We start from the raw sequence: 19,455 nt of genomic DNA on the forward strand, positions 1-19,455 counted from the left end.
TAAACAGTGATAACCATAGTGTAACGATAGTGAACGATAAAAGTGGTTTACCACACATATTCACTCTATCAAAACCCCCCGTTCATTTGAACACCTCTCTTAAATCATCCCTTAACCTTCCCCGCTCTAAGGAGAACAATCCCAGCTTCTCCAGTCTCTCCACGTAAATCATCCCTGGTACCATTCTAGTAAATCTCCTCTGCACCCTCTCCAAGGCCTTGAGATCCTTCCTAAAAGAGCAGTGTCCAGAATTGGACACAATACTCCAGCTGAGGCCTAAACTGTGATTTATAAAGGTTTAGCATAACTTCCTTGCTTTTGTACTCTGTCTCTGTTTATAAAGCCTAGAATCCCATATGCTATTTTAACAGCCTTCTCAATTTGTTGACTCTATTTCTCTCTCCACGGATGTTGCCTGGCCTGCTGAGGTTTTCCAGCATTTTCTGTTGTTATTTCGGATTTCCAGCATCCGCAGTATTTTGCTATCATTCTCAATTTGTCCTGCTATCTTCAGAGATTTGTGTAGGTACACCTCCAGGTCTCTCTGTTCCTGTACCTCCTTTAAAATTGTACCATTTAGTTTATATTGCCCCTGTCATAAATCTCATCATCGAGAAACTACCTATGAAATAACACTGGACAGCCAGCTGGTGGCGCCATCCAAGGAGTATAAATACTCGGGCTTTGGCCCCAGCTTGTCAGGGACATTTTGTAAAGACAAGGAACTAGTGAAATACAACTAGACTTCCATGTTGTGAAACAAGTTGATTAAAGCCTTGCTTTAAGCTCAAACCAAGTGTGTAGTGAGTTTTATTACGTCAGCCCCTCCTCACTCTTCCTACCAAAATGCTTCACCGTTGATGAGCGTTCAGCTACATCCTCCCAGGCCTCCTTCCTGACGCACCATTGAACCTTTGACATCTTTGTTTCTGTTTCAGGCGTATATGGAAGACCACCTGAGGATCAAGGACCGCCTGCACAAGGAGTGGGAGGCGCTGTGTGCCTACCAGGCCGAGCCCAACAGCCGCTCCGTCGGACAGAGCGAGGTTAACATCAAAAAGAGCCGAAACCCCGACTTTGTGCCCTGTACGTGTGAGCGGTTGTGGTTTTTTTTTTTTTTTTAAGTACACTCTTGGGAATTTGAGGGGACGGAAGAGAGAGATGGGCAGAGAGGGGGGTGGGAGAGGCTGGGATGGGGAGGGGGAGGGCGAAAGTGCATGGGAGAGAGATGGTGTGAGGGGGGTGGGAGAGAAGGGGATGGGGGAAGAGAGGGATTTTTTCCTTCCCTGCATCTCCAACTCCTGAACTCGGCCGAGTTCTCGCTGGGATATGGTTCCCCGGGTGATTTCCGACTTCTGAGTGCCCGCGCTCCGTGCGTGAGCCTCGAGAGTGAGGGTCGGCTGGGCTGGTTGACCGTGGGGGTCATCACAGACACGCTCGATCTCGTCCCCACTCAACATTAATGCACACAATCTTAAAATTAGAGGTAGGCCATTTAGGAGCGAAGTCAGGAAGCACTTTTACACACACACACCTGCACTGGAAATCTGTAATCTCTTCCCCCCCCCCCCCCCCACCCCGCTCTCTCCACCCCCCGCAACCCACAGAAGTTGGGGGTCAATTGAAGCTTTTAAGACTGAGATTAATAGATTTTTGTTGGGTAAGGGTATCGAGGATTACAGAACCAATGCGGGTAAATAGGGTTGAGATACACATCAGCCATGAACTGATGAAATAGCGGAACAGGCTCGAGGGGCTGAATGGCCTCCTCCTGTTCCTAATGTAACAGGCTCGAGGAGCTGAATGGCCTCCTCCTGTTCCTAATGTAACAGGCTCGAGGGGCTGAATGGCCTCCCCCTGTTCCTAATGTAACAGGCTCGCGGGGCTGAATGGCCTCCTCCTGTTCCTAATGTAACAGGCTCGAGGGGCTAAATGGCCTCCTCCTGTTCCTGTGTAACAGGCTCGAGGGGCTGAATGGCCTCCTCCTGTTCCTAATGTAACAGGCTCGAGGGGCTGAATGGCCTCTTCCTGTTCCTAATGTAACAGGCTCAAGGGGCTGAATGGCCTCCTCCTGTTCCTATGTAACAGGCTTGAGGAGCTGAATGACCTCCTCCTGTTCCTGTGTAACAGGCTCGAGGGGCTGAATGGCCTCCTCCTGCTCCTAATGTAACAGGCTCGAGGGGCTGAATGGCCTTCTCCTGTTCCTAATGTAACAGGCTCGAGGGGCTGAATGGCCTCCTCCTGTTCCTAATGTAACCGGCTCGCGGGGCTGAATGGCCTCTTCCTGTTCCTAATGTAACAGACACGAGGGGCTGAATGGCCTCCTGCTGTTCCTAATGTAACAGGCTCGAGGGGCTGAATGGCCTCCTCCTGTTCCTAATGTATCAGGCTCGTGGGGCTGAATGGCCTCCTCCTGTTCCTAATGTAACAGGCTCGAGGGACTGATCACTGTTTAAATCAAACATGGCCACAGTAAATAATAATTCTAATAGGTCTAAGAGCGTTAAAAAAACAAGCCTGAAGGCTTTGTGTCTTAATGCGAGGAGCATTCATAATAAGGTGGATGAATTAGCTGCGCAAATAGAGGTAAACGAATATGATTTGATTGGGATTACGGAAACATGGCTCCAGGGTGGCCAAGGCTGGGAACTCAACATCCAGGGGTATTCAATATTCAGGAAAGATAGGCAAAAAGGAAAGGGAGGTGGGGTAGCATTGCTGGTTAAAGAAGGGATTAACACAATTGTAAGGAAGGATATTAGCTCTGATGATGTGGAATCTGTATGGGTAGAACTGAGAAATACCAAGGGGCAGAAAACGTTAGTGGGAGTGGTATATAGACCTCCAAACAGTAATGCGGAGGTTGGGGATGGCATTAAAAGGGAAATTTGAGAAGCGTGCAATAAGGTCACAGCAGTCATCATGGGCGACTTTTGTAGTGTCCGTGTGTAGATAAAGACACTGAAGACAGGAGTTGGTTCATAGGTATTTACTAAGCAAGTCATGGGGGGGGGTTTCTAAAGGATATACACAATACACAGGCTTATATAGCCCAAGTGGCAATTACCGGCATTACGCACACCTGGGGCTCTTAAAGGCACATACACCATAATTGCTCTTAAAGGCACATACACCGCAATTCCTCCCCTTCTAGCTAACTAGTACATCATATTTTAAGTAATTATTAATTACATGTTATATGCAAAATAATATACATTGCTGTATTAATTAATTATAAGTTAGTCTCTCAGGAGGCTTCCTGACTCGGTCCGGATAACGCCTCGGGGGTGTAGTAGTTTCTAGTGGTGTAGTAGGTTCTTCTGGCAAGGCTGATTCGGCTTGAAGGCCAGTGTCGGGTTCATCGGGCTCCAGTATCACCGGATCGGAGGTAGATATGGGTATCTCTACTTCATCGTTAGATGTATAGAGTGGTGGTGTAGGTTGTCCCTTTTCGGATGACTTGATGATTTGGTCAGCATGGCGCCTTATTATGCTGTCTCCGATGTCCACGGTATACATCAGTGGTCCTAATCGTGTGCAGATAGTTCCAGGCTGCCATTTCTCGGTACGGTAGTCCCGGGCCAAAACCGGTTGGCCTATCTGGAAGACCCTAGTTGGCCTTTCATTCATGCCCTGAAACTGCCGGTTCTCCACGTCCCTTCGGATGTTGGGCTTGACCAAATCCAGCCGGCATCTTAGGTTTCTATTGTAGAACATCATGGCGGGAGTTTGGTTAGTAACCATATGCGTTGCATTCCTATATGCAAATAAGAAGTTATCCACCTTGTGCTGAAGTTTTATGACTTCATTACCCATGGCCTTGATGGCCTTCTTGAAGGTCTGGACAAACCTTTCAGCCAATCCATTGGTGGCGGGATGGTACGGGGCGGACGTGTAGTACTTTACCCCATTGTTCTTTAAGAACTTTCTGAATTCTTCGGACACAAATTGCGGTCCATTATCAGAACATATCTGCTCCGGCAGCCCATTCCTGGCAAATATGGTCCTTAATACTGTGATGGTTTTTTCCGTGGTGGTGGAGGACATCTTTATTACCTCCGGCCACTTGGAGTGTGCATCAACTGCGATTAAGAACATTGAGTCCATAAATGGACCAGCAAAGTCGATGTGCACCCTTTGCCAGGGAGATGAGGGCCACTCCCATGGATGTAGAGGGGCCTGTGGCGGAGCATTTTGGACCTTCTGGCATCCTAGGCAGCTCTTGGTCATGTCTTCGATGTCTCCATCGATACCTGGCCACCATACAAACGCCCTAGCTAGGTTCTTCATTTTCACTCCACCCAGATGCCCCTCATGAAGCTCCTTTAGCACTTTATCCTGGAGTTTGGGTGGAATCACCACTCTGGATCCACACATCAAGGTTCCTCGGCACACTGACAGCTGTTCTCTTCTTTGCGAGAATGCTGGCAACAGTGGCTCGCCATGTGCTGGCCATCCCTTCACCGTTAAATCGTAGACCCGTGAGAGAGTAGGGTCATTTCTTGTCTCCCTTTCAATGGCAGAATTTGTCACCGGTAGACATTCCACTATGTTAGAGTGGAATATCTCTACTGGGTCTACTGTAGGTGCCTCTTCTATCGTTGGCAACGGTAGGCATGATAAACCGTCAGCATTCCCATGCTGTTTTGACCCTTTGTATTCAATGTTGTATTGGTGTGCTCCTAGAAAAAGGGACCACCTCTGTAGTCTTTGTGCCGTCATAATGGGGACACCTTTTTTAGGGTTGAATATGGAGATGAGGGGTTGATGGTCAGTCAGCAAGGTAAATTTTTGTCCGTGTAGGTAATGGTTGAATTTCTTCACTCCCCATACCAGGCTGAGTGCTTCCCTGTCTATCTGGGCATAGTTACGCTCAGCTGAGTTCAATGAGCGTGACGCAAAAGCTATCGGCCGTTCCGAGCCATCAGGGAATCTATGGGACAATACCGCTCCTATGCCGTAAGGGGATGCATCGCACGCCAGTCTGATTGGTAGTGATGGGTTGTAATGAGCCAAAATTTTCTCGGATGTGATTAAGTCTTTATATTTATGGAAGGCACGTTTACAGTCTTCGTTCCATTTCCAAATCACTCCTGCCTGTAGAAGATCATTAAGAGGGTGTAGAATAGTTGATAAGTTCGGTAAAAATTTATGATAGTAATTTATTAATCCCAGGAATGACCTTAATTGTGAAACATTTTCAGGTGCTGGGGCTTTTATAACTGCTTCAATTTTTTCAGGTGACTTATGCAACCCTTCCTTATTAATTATGTGGCCACAATATGATATCTGATTTTGGAAAAATTCGCACTTGGGGCGATTTGCTCGTAGGCCCCGTTCTTTCAGCCTAGTGAGCACCTGCTCCAAATTGGCAAGGTGCTCGTTGTCGTTTTCTCCTGTTATAAGGATGTCGTCTAGGTAGCATTGAGTCCCCGGAATCCCTTGCAGGACTTGCTCCATAGCTCTTTGCCAGATAGCTGGAGCTGATGCTATTCCAAAAACCAGTCGATTGTACTGGTACAGGCCTTTGTGTGTGTTTATTGTGAGATGCTTTTTAGAGGTCTCCTCAACCTCCATCTGTAGATATGCCTGTGCCAAGTCAATTTTTGTGAAACGTTTCCCTCCGGATAGTGAGGCGAAAATATCTTCTATCCTCGGAAGAGGATACTGTACCGTGTGAAGGACCGGGTTTACAGTCACCTTAAAGTCCCCACAGATGCGAATTTTTTTCTGTTCCTCAGAGTTATTTTTCAATGTTTTTTTCATGACTGGAACGATGGGTGTTGCCCATTCGCTCCAATCTATTTTGGATAATACGCCTGCCTTTTCCAAATTCTTCAGCTCTGCCTCGACTGCCGGACGTATTGCGTATGGCACCGGTCTTGCCTTAAAAAATTTTGGAATTGCTGTATCTTCCACTTTTATTGAGGCGGTGATGCCTTTCAAGGTTCCTAGTTTCTCTTGAAACACTTCTTTGGCGTTGGCCAAGATGTCTTTTAATCGTTCAGGTATGATGTCATCATTGTTTTTTTCCTTACTGGTCACCGTCAGTGCCTGAATGGAGTGCCAGTCTAAACGTATCTTCCTTATCCATTCACGTCCCAACAATGGTGGACCACCACCTTGTAGAATGTATAAATACAACTTTTGTATTTCTTTGCCGTTGTATACCACAGGCACCCTTATTTTTCCTTTGGGGTAGACTTTCTGCCCCGTATATGTTTTTAAGATAATGGATGTGTCTTTTAGAGGTATATGCGAAAATAGCCTCTCGTAATCTCGTCGATTTATTACGGTTAGAGCTGATCCTGTATCTAGCTCCATTTTAACTGGGGACCCTGCTATTGTGAGGGTAACCCAAATGGTTTGGTAATCCTTTTTGGCAAGTACATTATGTAATTTGAGACAGCTTAGTCTCTTGTTTCCGGAGTCGCTATCGCTATTCTGGTCTTCGGAGCTACTGTCCGCCATCATTTGTACCTTCCTGTACTTTTCTTTATTGATTTTTTTGTTTCCTGTCAGTGGATTTATTTTGTCCAGATTGGCATACCCGTGCAATGTGTCCAATCTTACCACATTGCCTGCATGCTTTGCCCTTGAACCAGCAGTCCCTCTGGTTATGGGTGGATCTGCCGCAGCGATAACATCTTCCGAACCCCTGTGTCATTTTATGGGTGCCGAAGTCCTGTGTCTCTTGTTGTATCTCTGCAGCTCCTTTTGCTGCTGCTTCGTATGATACAGCCATACTGAAAGCTTTGTCTAATGTTAAATCTTTTTCAGAAAGCAGTCTTTTTTGTGTTCCTTCACTTAAGAGACCGCAAACAAATTTGTCTCGAAGATAATCCGATAGTCCTGCTCCGAATTGGCAGTACTTTGATAGCTTTCTTAATTCGGTTAGGTAATCAGCGTTACTTTCATTCTTGTGTTGATTTCTCTTGAAGAACTTGAATCGTTCCGCTATCAGCAGCGGTGTTGGGTTTAAATGCTCCTGCAGGGTATCAACAATTTCTTTAAAAGTCTTGTCCTTTGGTTTGGCTGGAGTGATTAAATTTCATAACAGCCCGTATGTCTTCGCGCCCATTAAGTTCAGAAGTACTGAAGCTTTTTTTTCATCTGTTATTCCATTTGCAGTGCAATAAACCTCTACTCTTTCCACGTATGTGGTCCAATCTTCTATTTCGCCATCAAAAGCCTCAATATTACCAGATTTAGGCATTTCAGAAAAGATATGGCGCTTCCCGCGCTTTTTTTTTCTCTCTGTAGCAACGATATGGCGCTTCCCGCCCTTTCCCGCCGCTGCTACCGATAACAACGCTGTTTTACTGTGGTTTCCGTTTATTCACTGTTGGAGACTCGTTCCCGACAGAGGTCTAAACGCTGACCTGCTTGTCGCGCCGGCCGTCTCTCGAGTGCACCCTCCCAGTCCATTATTGCTTGCCTCCGATTTCGCTGCCTGTCTCAGCTGTAGAGCCCGCCGCTGGAGCTCCAGTCTGACGCTCAGGAAGGATTAGCGCAGTACCTGTCACCAGCTTGGCCAGCTGGTGAAACCAGTTTCTCTTACTTCCTTGAGTCTTCTGGACGCTGGAGGAATCGATGTCCTTGAGGTGCTGCCGAATTGCAGGTAAGTCCGTTTCCACTTCGTCGCCACTGTAGTGTCCGTGTGTAGATAAAGACACTGAAGACAGGAGTTGGTTCATAGGTATTTACTAAGCAAGTCTGGGGGGGGTGGTTTCTAAAGGATATACACAATACACAGGCTTATATAGCCCAAGTGGCAATTACCGGCATTACGCACACCTGGGGCTCTTAAAGGCACATACACCATAATTGCTCTTAAAGGCACATACACCACAACTTTAATCTACGTATAGATTGGGCTAACCAAATTAGTAACAATACTGTGGAGGAGGAATCCCTGGAGTGTTTACGGGATGGTTTCCTGGACCAATACATCAAGGAACCAACCAGAGATCAGGCCATCTTAGACTGGGTATTATGTAATGAGAAAAGATTAATTAACAATCTTGTTGTACGAGGCCCCTTGGGTCGAAGCGATCATAATATGATAGAATTCTTCATTAAGATGGAGAATGAAGTAGTTGACTCAGAGACTAGGGTCCTGAATTTAAATAAAGGAAACTACGATGGTCTGAGGCGCGAGTTGGGTAGGATTGATTGGGGAATGTCACTCAAAGGGTTGACGGTGGATAGGCAATGGCAAACATTAAAAAACCGCATGGATGAACTACAGAATTTGTTCATCCCAGTTTGGCATAAAAATAAAACAAAAAAGGTGTCTCAACCGTGGCTAACAAGGGAAATTAGGGATAGCATAAGATCCAAGGAGAGGACATATAAATTGGCCAGAAAAAGCAGTAAACCTGAGGATTGGGCGCAGTTTAGGATTCAACAAAGGAGGACAAAGGGATTAATTAAGAAGGGGCAAATAGAATATGAGAGTAAGCTTGCAGGGAACATAAAAACTGACTGTAAAAGCTTGTATAGATATGTGAAGAGAAAAAGTTTGGTGAAGTCAAGCGTAGGTCCCTTGCAGTCAGAATCAGGGGAATTTATAATGGGGAACAAAGAAATGGAAGACCAATTAAACACATATTTTGGCTCTGTCTTCACAAAGGAGGATACAAACAACCTCCCAGAGATGTCAGGGAACATAGGGTCTGATGAAAGGGAGGAACTGAAAGAAATCAGTATTTGTAGGGAAATGGTGTTAGGGAAATTGATGGGATTGAAGGCCGATAAATCCCCAGGGCCTGATAATCTACATCCTAGGGTACTTAAAGAAGTGGCCATAGAAATAGTAGATGCATTGCTGATCATCTTCCAACATTCGATGGAATCTGGAACAGTATCCATGGATTGGAGGGTAGCTAATGTTACCCCGCTATTCAAAAAAGGTGGTAGAGAGAAAACGGGGAATTACGGACCGGTAAGCCTGACATCGGTAGTGGGGGAAATGCTAGAGTCCATTATAAAAGATGTGATAGCAGAGCACTTGGAAAACAGTGACAGGATCGGACAAAGTCAACATGGATTTACAAAAGGTAAATCGTGCTTGACTAATCTACTGGAATTTTTTGAGGATGTAACTGGTAAAATAGATAAGGGAGAACCAGTGGATGTGGTGCATTTGGACTTTCAGAAGGCTTTCGATAAGGTCCCGCAGAAGAGATTAGCGTGTAAAGTTAAGGCACATGGGATTGGGGGCAAGGTATTGACTTGGATAGAGAAATGGTTGGCAGACAGAAAGCAAAGAGTTGGAATAAACGGGTCTTTTTCCGAGTGGCAGGCAGTGACTAGTGGGGTATCGCAGGGATCGATCCTTGGACCCCAGCTATTCACAATATATATTAATGATCTAGACAAGGGAACTAGATGTAATATCTCCAAGTTTGCAGACGACACAAAGCTGGGTGGGCGTGTGTGCTGTGAGGAGGATGCCGAGAAACTCCAGGATGATTTGGACAGGTTGGGTGATTGGGCAGAAGCATGGCAGATGCAATATAACGTGGATAAATGTGAGGTTTTACACTTTGGTGGCAAAAACAGGAAGGCAGATTATTATCTGAATGGCAATAGATTGGGAGAAGGGGAAGTGCAATGAGACCTGGGTGTCCTTGTGCACCAGTCGCTGAAGGTAAGCATGCAGGTGCAGCAGGCGGTTAAGAAGGCAAATGGTATGTTGGCCTTGGTAGCGAGAGGGTTTGAATACAGGAACAAGGATGTCTTGCTACAGTTGTACAGGGCCTTGGTGAGACCACATCTTGAGTATTGTGTGCAGTTTTGGTCGCCTTATCTGAGGAAGAATGTTCTTGCCATGGAAGGAGTTCAGCGAAGATTCACCAGGCTGATACCTGGGATGGCAGGAATGACGTATGAGGAGAGAGTGGGTCGATTGGGCTTATACTCGCTGGAGTTTAGAAGAATGAGAGGGGATCTCATTGAAACTTATAAAATTCTGACAGGACTGGACAGACTAGATGCAGGAAGGATGTTCCCGATGGTCGGGGAGTCCAGAACCAGGGGTCACAGTCTAAGGATAAGGGGTAAGCCATTTAGAACAGAAATGAGGAGGAATCTCTTCACCCAGAGAGTGATGAACCTGTGGAATTCTCTACCACAGAAGGCAGTAGAGGCCAATTCATTAAATATATTCAAGAAGGAGTTGGATATATTTCTTAAGGCTAAAGGGATCAAGGGGTATGGGGAGAAAGCAGGGACAGGGTACTGAATTTGGATGATCAGCCATGATCGCATTGAATGGCGGAGCAGGCTCGAGGGGCCGAATGGCCTACTCCTGCTCCTATCTTCTATGTTTCTATGACTGAATGGCCTCCTCCTGTTCCTAATGTAACAGACTCGAGAGGCTGAATGGCCTCCTCCTGTTCCTAATGTAACAGGCTTGCGGGGCTGAATGGCCTCCTCCTGTTCCTAATGTAACAGGTTCGAGGGGCTGAATGGCCTCCTCCTGTTCCTACATTCCATTGATCGAGCAAGTATCGCTGGATCACGATCAGGAGTGGGAACCCTGGTCGATTCCACCTCCCTGGTCGAGGCGTTGAAGCCAATTGTAACGCCCCCTGGTGTCACTCTGGGTTGGCTCGGCCAGCCTCGCTCGGAGACTGGACTCAGAACCTTCAGCTCTGGTGCTTTAGTGTCACAGTGAGTGGCACAAACACCCATTAACTACCTGAGCTCAGCAAAGGCAGTCGGGATCCTGGGCTTTATAAATTGAGGCATCGTGTACAGAAGCAAGGAAGCTATTGCTGAACCTTTATAAATCTCTGGTTTGGCCTCAGCTGGAGTATTGAGTCCAATTCTGAGCACCGCACTTTAGGAAGGATGTCAAGGCCTTGGAGAGGGTGCGGAGGAGATTTACTAGAATGGTCCCAGGGATGAGGGACTTCATGAGACTGGAGAAGCTGGGATTGTTCTCCTTTAGAGCAGTGAAGGTTAAGAGCAGATTTGATAGAGGTGTTCAAAATAATGAGGGGTTTTGAATGAGTAATAGAAACATAGAAACATAGAAGATAGGAGCAGGAGTCGGCCATTCGGCCCCTCGAGCCTGCTCCGCCATTTAATGAGATCATGGCTGATCATCCAAATTCAGTACCCTGTCCCTGCTTTCTCCCCATACCCCTTGATCCCTTTAGCCTTGAGAAATATATCCAACTCCTTCTTGAATATATTTAATGAATTGGCCTCAACTGTCTTGTGTGGTAGAGAATTCCACAGGTTCACCACTCTCTGGGTGAAGAAATTCCTCCTCATCTCAGTCCTAAATGGCTTACCCCTTATCCTTAGAGTAGTAAATGAAGAGAAAGTGTTTCCAGTGGGTTGGCAACCAGAGGACACAGATTTAAGGTAATTGGCAAAGGCTCCAGAGGCGAGATGAGGAAAAAAAAAATTTATGCAGCGAGTTTTTGTGATCTGGAACGCGCTGCCTGAAAGGGCGGTGGAAGCAGATTCAATAGTAACTTTCAAAAGGAAATTAGATACTTGAAAAGGAAAAACTTGCAGGGCCGTGGGGAAAGAGCAGGCGGTGGGAATGGGACTAATTGGAGAGCTCTTTCAAAGAGCCGGCACAGGTATGATGGGCCGAATGGCCTCCTTCTGTGTTGTGTCATTCTATGATTCCATGCAGTAATCTATCCACTGGACTTCATCAACCATATGTCACTGGAGCTAGAGAGAGTCACAGGCTGTCAGACAAGGTCGACCCACTGCCTTAAGTTGTGTCTGGGGTTGCTTTATTTGTTTTTTTGCAGGTATGGATTACTGGGATAAACAGAAATTATGTTGCCCATTAACCCGAGGCCCCGTCTAGCCCTCCCGGATAGAAGTAAAAGAGTGGGAGAATTCTATCCGGTGTTCTGGCCAATACTTATCCACAAACAACAATGTGATAATGACCAGATCATCTGTTTTTTTAGTGATGTTGGTTGAGGGATAAATACAGGAAACTTTGAGATATCCGGCACCGACGGGACCGAGCTGTTGCCGATCTATCAAAACTGCCGGACATACAAAGTTAATGTTGAAGCATACGGAGGTTTTCATCTCCGTATCTGACAACAAACACTGTTGCTTAGCAACAGCTTGTAAACAGTCGGCCCGTACCTTGGAAGCGTCTCTGTAGCTTAGCAACAGCTTCAGAGAGACTTTCCAGAGCCTGACTGTTGAAAACAAAGCCACGAGAAGAAAAAAAACCTAACAAAACGGCTCCTGATTTCTGCCGGTAGATCGAGGTTTCCGGACATACAACCTCCAGATAAACCAAAGTTTCCTGTATTGGGCAGGACACCGGGGAGAACTCCCCCTGTTCTTCTTCAAAATAGTAGCCGTGGGATCTTTTACATCCCCCTGAGAGGGAAGACAGGGTCTCGGTTTAACATCTCATCCGAAAGACAGCACCTCCGGCAGTGCAGCACTCCCTCGGTACTGGCACTGGGAGTGTCAGCTTAGATTTGTGCTCAAGTCTCTGGAGTGGGGACTCAAACCAGACTCTGACTCAGAGGCGACGGTGTGACCAGGAACTGCTGCACTGCAGTAACTTTCCAAAGTTGGGTGCTGTTTATCCAAAAAGTTTGGGAAATACTTCGGGCCTCGGATAATTGAATAATTCAGATGGTTTGTTCTGTGCTGGTACGAAGGAACACACAGTACAAGGACTGATTGAACAGCGCAGCGCCGTAATTACACAGACATGGCATCAATAGGTGCTCCCATCAACTCTAATGAGTGGCACTTGTCTGAACTGCATCTCTTTCAATTATCGGTAACATTTAAGAAGCGTTCCTAGCCAGGTTCCTTGTGGTCTTGCTGGAGCGGTTGGTTGGGGGGAGGGGAGAGTTTCAAATAATCCACCCATGAGCATTGACTGACACAGCACAGCAGGAGGCCATTCAGCCCATCGTGCCTGTGCCGGCTCTTTGAAAGAACTCGCCAATTAGTCCCACTCCCCCCTGCTCTTTCCCCGTAGCCCTGCAATTGTTTCCCCTTCAAGTATTTATCCAATTCCCTTTTGAAAGTTACTATTGAATCTGCTTCCACCGGCCATTCAGGCAGCGCATTCCAGATCACAGCAACTGGTTGCATTAAAAAACATTCTCCTCATCTCCCCTCTGGTTCTTTTGCCAATTATCTTCAATCTCTGCCCTTTGGTTACCGACCCTCCTGCCACTGGAAACAGTTTCTCCCTGTCTACACTATCAAAATCATTCATAATTAAGAACACAGTCTGCAAGAAGGTTAGAATACAGGAGAGTAGTTGAGAGTTATTGGGCTAAAAATTGAGTAGCGTCCCGTTTGGGGCGCTAACTTCGCCGGGGCAATACTTTTAGCGCCCTGGAAAAATTAACGCCCCCGCAACAGAACTTCAGTGGTTGTGCCCCAAGAGGGAAGCGGAGTGCTTGAAAGCGCCCCGCATCCCTCTTTGGGCACTGCGAGTCAATATCGCGCCGCGGTATTGCAGGCCTTCCTCCCCTTCTTAAAGGGGAGGGGGCCTTGCGCAGCACGACCCGGGGCCCAGCTGGGCCTCCGGGGATCGGGAGTGCCGGCAAAAGAGCCCGGCACTCAAGAAGTGCCGGGCTCTTGGAGCGCAGCCGGCACTCCGCGGTGAGGGAGGGGCCGTTCAGGAGGCCGGGGACGGGAGCGCAGGCAGGCGGACAGCAACAAAAATGGCCGCCCCGCACCTCGCCTTTAAATTGCACCTCCCCGGCCACAGGTAGGCCCCCCTGACCCCGTCGGACATAGCGCCTGGCGGTAAGTCAGGGGGCGCTCCCGAAGATCGCGGCTGGGGCACTGCGCACGGCGATGACGTCATCGCCGTTGGCGCAGTGCCGCAGGGCGCTACCGCTTAGCGCCGCCGCTAACCTACCGCTGAATTTCGTGGGACACGTGGGCAGCGCCGCGCTTGGGCGCTAGTTGCTTTGCGCTAATGGGAGGCGCAAAGCAACCCAGTTTTTCCCCCACTTTGTTTTAAGCCAAGCAAAAAAGACCCACTGATGTGGGGAAATATGGCGTGTTCATGATTTTGTATTATTATAAAGCATAAAAGAAAGACGTCCATTTATGACCTCAGGATGTCCCAAAGCACTTCACAGCCAATGACGTACTTTTTGAAGTATAGTCACTGTTGTAATGTCGGAAACGCGGCAGCCAATTTAAGCACAGCAAGCTCCCTCAAACAGCAAAGCATTAATGACTAATCTGTTTTAGTGATGTTGATTGAGGAATAAATATTGGCCCCAGGACACCGGGGAGAACTCCCCCCTGCTCTTCTTCAAAATAGTGGCCGCGGGATCTTTTACATCCACCTGAGAGGGCAGACAGGGCCCCGGTTTAACGTCTCATCCAAAAGATGGATGTGGTTTAATGGATTTCTCCTCATCTGCCCTCTGGTTCTTTTGCCAGTTACCTTTAATCTGTGTCCTCTGGTTACCAACCCTCTTGCCTGTGGAAACAGTTTCTCCCTGTCTACCTTATCAAAACCCCTCACCATTTAAAACACCGCTGTCAAATCTCCCCTTAACTTTCTCTGCTCTAAGGAGAATAACCGCAGCTTCTCCAGTCTCTCCACGTAACTGAAGTCTCTCATCCCTGGAACCATTCTCGTAAATCTCCTCTGCACCCTCTCCAAGGCCTTGACATCCTTCCTACTACTCCAGCTGATTTATGTAGGTTTAGCATTAACTGTATTGCTTATCTAATGAAGGATATACTTGCCTTGGAGGCGGTGCAATGAAAGTTCACTAGATTGATTCCTGGGATGAGAGGGTTGTCCTATGATGAGAGTGAATGGGCCGATACTCTCTGGAGTTTAGAAGAATGAGAGGTGACCTCATTGAAACATACAAGATTCTGAGGGGGATTGACAGGGTAGATGCTGAGAGGTTGTTTCCCCTGGCTGGAGTGTCTAGAACTAGGGGGCATAGTCTCAGGATAAGGGGTCGGCCATTTAAGACTGAGATGAGGAGGAATTTCTTCACTCAGGGTTGTGAATCTTTGGAATTCTCTGCCCCAGAGGGCTGTGGATGCTGAGTGAGTATATTCAAGGATGAGAGCGATAGATTTTTGGACTCTAGGGGAATCAAGGGATATGGAGATCGGGCGGGAAAGTGGAGTTGAGGTCGATGGTCAGCCATGATCTTATTGAATGGCGGAGCAGGCTCGAGGGGCCGAATGGTCCAATCCTGCTCCTGATTCTTATGTTTTGCTTTTGTACTCTATGCCTGTTTATATAGCCAAGGATCCCGTATGCTTTTTAACAGCCTTATCAGCTTGTCCTGCCACCTTCAAAGGTTGGTGTACACACACCTCCAGGTCTCTCTGTTCCTACACCACCTTTAAAATTGTACCATTTTGTTTATTTGACACCGGCTAAATGTACTCATCCCCTGACTTGATGCGCTAGTTTAGATCTTTCGCCACTCCACGCAGTTAATTATAGCACTTGAAAGCACATCACAGGAACATTTAGTAACATAACTGGCGTCGCCATGCAGACGGAGTAGGGTTTAGCCGCGATCCTCTGCCAATCAAGCTCCAGTCTCAGTGCAGTCAGGAGCCCAATCACTAACGCGCTATGGCAGTTCTGTTTTTTTTTTAATGATTTATTGAGAAAACCAGCTGACTGCCCAACTGCAAAATCACCTTTACAAATCATTAAACCTCTCCACCTCGCTACCTCTCTCTCCTCCTTTAAGATGCTCCTTAAAACCCACCTCTCTGACCAAGCTTTTGGTCGCATGTCCTAATACCTCCTTATGTGGCTTGATCTCAAGTTTTGTCTGATCATCGCTCCTGTAAAGCGCCCTGGGAAGTTTTATTACATTAGTGGCGCTGTATAAATGCACGGTGTTGTTGATAAAAGAAAGAGACGAGGGAGATTGGGATGTAAGAGCAAATAATTCAAAGGAGAGATGTATCATGGGTGTTTGGGCTTGTGATTGCCAGTCACGTTTTGGGACTTTTTAATAATAGCTCTTTTCCACGGAGAGGATTTGAAAAGAGTTGCATTTTAAAATTATATGCTTAAAACAAAGTTTATTTTGTTAAAATGCTAATGAGTTGAGCTTGATGCTGTTTCCTCGTAGACTGTAAATAATAAGCACTTTGTGGCCCTGTCTTGCCAGTTCATAACACCTCACACCCGTTGTGTTGGAAAGTCTCTAGTTCCTTTGTGGCCGTGAAGTGGATGAGATTTTTTTTAAATGAAGCACAGGTAGTCATTCGGATCCAGCAAAGGCTGTAAGGAGGTTAGAATGGAGGGGAGTAGTTGAGAGTTATTTTGTTTAAGTCAAGCAAAAAAGACCCACTGATGTGGGGAAGTATGGTGTGTTCGTTATTTTGTATTATTATGCAAAGATGAGTTCTACAGCTTGAACTAAGTTAGTCTGATCGTAACTATTGCTCTGTCTGTTCACTCGCTATGAAATAAATCAGCGTAACAATTCCTTTATGGCCTCACCTTACTTTCTCAGTCCACCTCAAAATAGATTAAGAATCACGTACAGAAAACCTGAATATAGAGTTCAGATCGTAAGAGGATACAACGCTACATTATCATATAGGTAGATACTGGGCAGTACAGGCACACCGCTGAAGGTAAGATGCTTAGACTGCTTACAGGAGTGGTTAGCACTGATATACCCAAGAAAATAACTACGGCAAGCCCCTAAATCTGTAACAGCCATGCACAGGATTCCCGACCTCCATCATACTGCAATGTACTGTTGCTGCGTGGAAGCACTGCATTGTGAAGCAATGTTTCTTTTCCAACTTATTTTTCCTCTTCTGTAACTTTTGCATTTCAGGATTTTCAACCATGGAAAGGATTTGGCTGTGATTGATATTCTTTGCTCAGTGGGAAGCACTCTCTCCTCTGAGTCTGAAGGTTGTGGGTTCAAATCCCTACTCCAGGCCCTTGAGCACAGAAATCCAGGCTGACGCTCCCAGTGCAGTACCAAGGGGGTGCTGCACTGTCGGAGGTGCCGTCTTTCAGATGAGGCGTTAAACCGAGGCCCCCGTCTGCCCTCTCAGGTGGACGTAAAAGATCCCACAGCCACTATTTCAAAGAAGAGCAGGGGGGTTCTTCCCCCGGTATCCTGGGGCAATATTTATCCCTCAACCAGCTACACTAAAAACAGATTATCTGGTCATTATCAGATTGCTGTTTGTGGGATCTTGCTATGCATAAATTGGCTGCTGCATTTCCTACATTACAACAGTGACTATACTTCTAAAAGCACTTCATTGGCTGTAAAGCGCTTTGGAACGTCCTGAAAGGCGCTGTAGAAAGTATTTACATTTATTCTATTTAAGCTAAAGTGAGTTCAGGAAAGTTTAAGGTCTACCTTACAGTCACCATTCTGAAGCTAGTCGGACAATGAGTTATGTTAATGAGCTGTCCTGGGATATACGGAGCGGCCACTGAAGCTGTTATCCTTCCTGACCTGGGGTCGCTAAACCATTGCTACCATCCAGGCACACCGCGCTGGGATAACAATATTCATTCTGAAAACAGCAGGGGGTGATTGGGTCGCGGTTTTTAGGATTTTGGAAGGAATTGATAGGGTAGCTAGAGAGAAACGTTTTCCGCTGGTGGGGGAGTCTAGGACAAGGTGGGGCATAACCTTAAAATCAGAGCCAGGCCACTCCGGAGAGAAATTAGGAAACACTTCTTCCCACAAAGGGTGGTAGACGTGTGGAACTCTTTCCCACACCAAGCAGTAGATGCCAGCTCAATTAATCATTTTAAATCTGAGATCGCTAGATTATTTTTTTTCTGGCCAAGGCTATTCAGGGATGTGGAAGCAAGGCGGGTGGATGGATGGAGTTGGGATGGAGATCAGCCATGATCTCATTGATTGGCGGGACAGGCTCGAGGGGCTGAATGGCCGCCTCCTGTTCCTACGAGTTGGTCGGCGAGAAGCCCCCTTCCGGGAGATGCAATGGCAGGCAGGTGCAATATAACGTGGATAAATGCGAGGTTATCCACTTTGGTGGCAAAAACAGGAAGGCAGATTATTATCTGAATGGCAATAGATTGGGAGAAGGGGAAGTGCAACGAGACCTGGGTGTCCTTGTGCACCAGTCGCTGAAGGTAAGCATGCAGGTGCAGCAGGTGGTTAAGAAGGCAAATGGTATGTTGGCCTTCGTAGCGAGAGGGTTTGTGTACAGGAACAAGGATGTCTTGCTGCAGTTGTACAGGGCCTTGGTGAGACCACATCTTGAGTATTGTGTGCAGTTTTGGTCACCTTATCTGAGGAAGGATGTTCTTGCCATGGAAGGAGTGCAGCGAAGATTCACCAGGCTGATACCTGGGATGGCAGGAATGACGTATGAGGAGAGATTGGGTCGATTGGGCTTATACTCGCTGGAGTTTGGAAGAAAGAGAGGGGATCTCATTGAAACTTCTAAAATTCTGACAGGACTGGACAGACTAGATGCAGGAAGGTTGTTCCCGATGGCGGGGGAGTCCAGAACCAGGGGTCACAGTCCAAGGATAAGGGGTAAGCCATTTAGGACAGAAATGAGGAATTTCTTCACCCAGAGAGTGGTGAACCTGTGGAATTCTCTACCACAGAAGGCAGTAGAGGCCAATTCATTAAATATATTCAAGAAGGAGTTAGATATATTTCTTAAGGCTAAAGGGATCAAGGGATATGGAGAGAAGGCAGGGACAGGGTACTGAATTTGGATGATCAGCCATGATCTCATTGAATGGCGGAGCAGGCTCGAGGGGCCGAATGGCCGACTCCTGCTACTATCTTCTATGTTCCTATGAGTGTGAGGAGGGTGCCAGCGGAGTTGATTGGTGACCGACGCGCTTGCGATCGAGGGTGGAATCAGGAGTAAAAAAATAAACAACGGGACGCATGAAAAGAAAACAAAGAGGCGTGGGTTCACGGTGGGTCCCAGGCAAGGCCGAGCTGATTCTGGTATTTCTGTTGTAGATGACCATAACCGCATGATATTGAAAGCAGAGGTCAACCCATCCAGGACGGACTACATCAATGCCAGCCCGATCGTAAGTCAGCGTGTGTTTATTTAAACCGTCGGGAATCCGAGGTGAAGGGTCAAAGGCCATAGCACCTTGGCCAGCAGCGAGGTTGATCAATTAAAGTAGGAGAGAAATTGAGGCTTGATTGAGAAACTGGACGACACAACGCTCAGGTTTATAAACGCCTGTGCGTGGTGAGAGGGATGTAGGGGTTGCCACTTGCCAACTCTCCAGGGTTGGCCGGGAGGATCCAGGAATTAATCAGCAGGATACTGCCGCCAGCAAAAAAAAACCGGGAGAAAAATAATCATAGGGGCGTTATTATGGTTTTTTAAAAATGTTCTTTGAACATTTTTGTTGACTAGTTATAAAAATATTGGAAACAGGGAAACAAAAGGCCGTTTGACTGACGGGCAAGAGTCACACAATCG

The 19,455-nt window shown here is 46.8% G+C and overlaps 1 protein-coding gene across 1 annotated transcript in view; it reads left to right on the forward strand.

Moving 5' to 3' along the window:
* LOC147120628 (receptor-type tyrosine-protein phosphatase-like N) overlaps positions 1-19,455 on the forward strand; it is a 395,267-nt gene that overhangs the window by 348,333 nt on the left and 27,479 nt on the right. The window contains 2 exon segments of the mRNA XM_085986775.1: positions 939-1,086; positions 18,978-19,051. Coding sequence (XP_085842901.1) covers positions 939-1,086; positions 18,978-19,051 — 222 coding nt within the window.

Source organism: Somniosus microcephalus, chromosome 4, assembly GCF_052327205.1.
Source record: "Somniosus microcephalus isolate GS21.2 chromosome 4, FLI_Smic_1.0, whole genome shotgun sequence".
Taxonomy (NCBI): Eukaryota; Metazoa; Chordata; class Chondrichthyes; order Squaliformes; family Somniosidae; genus Somniosus; species Somniosus microcephalus.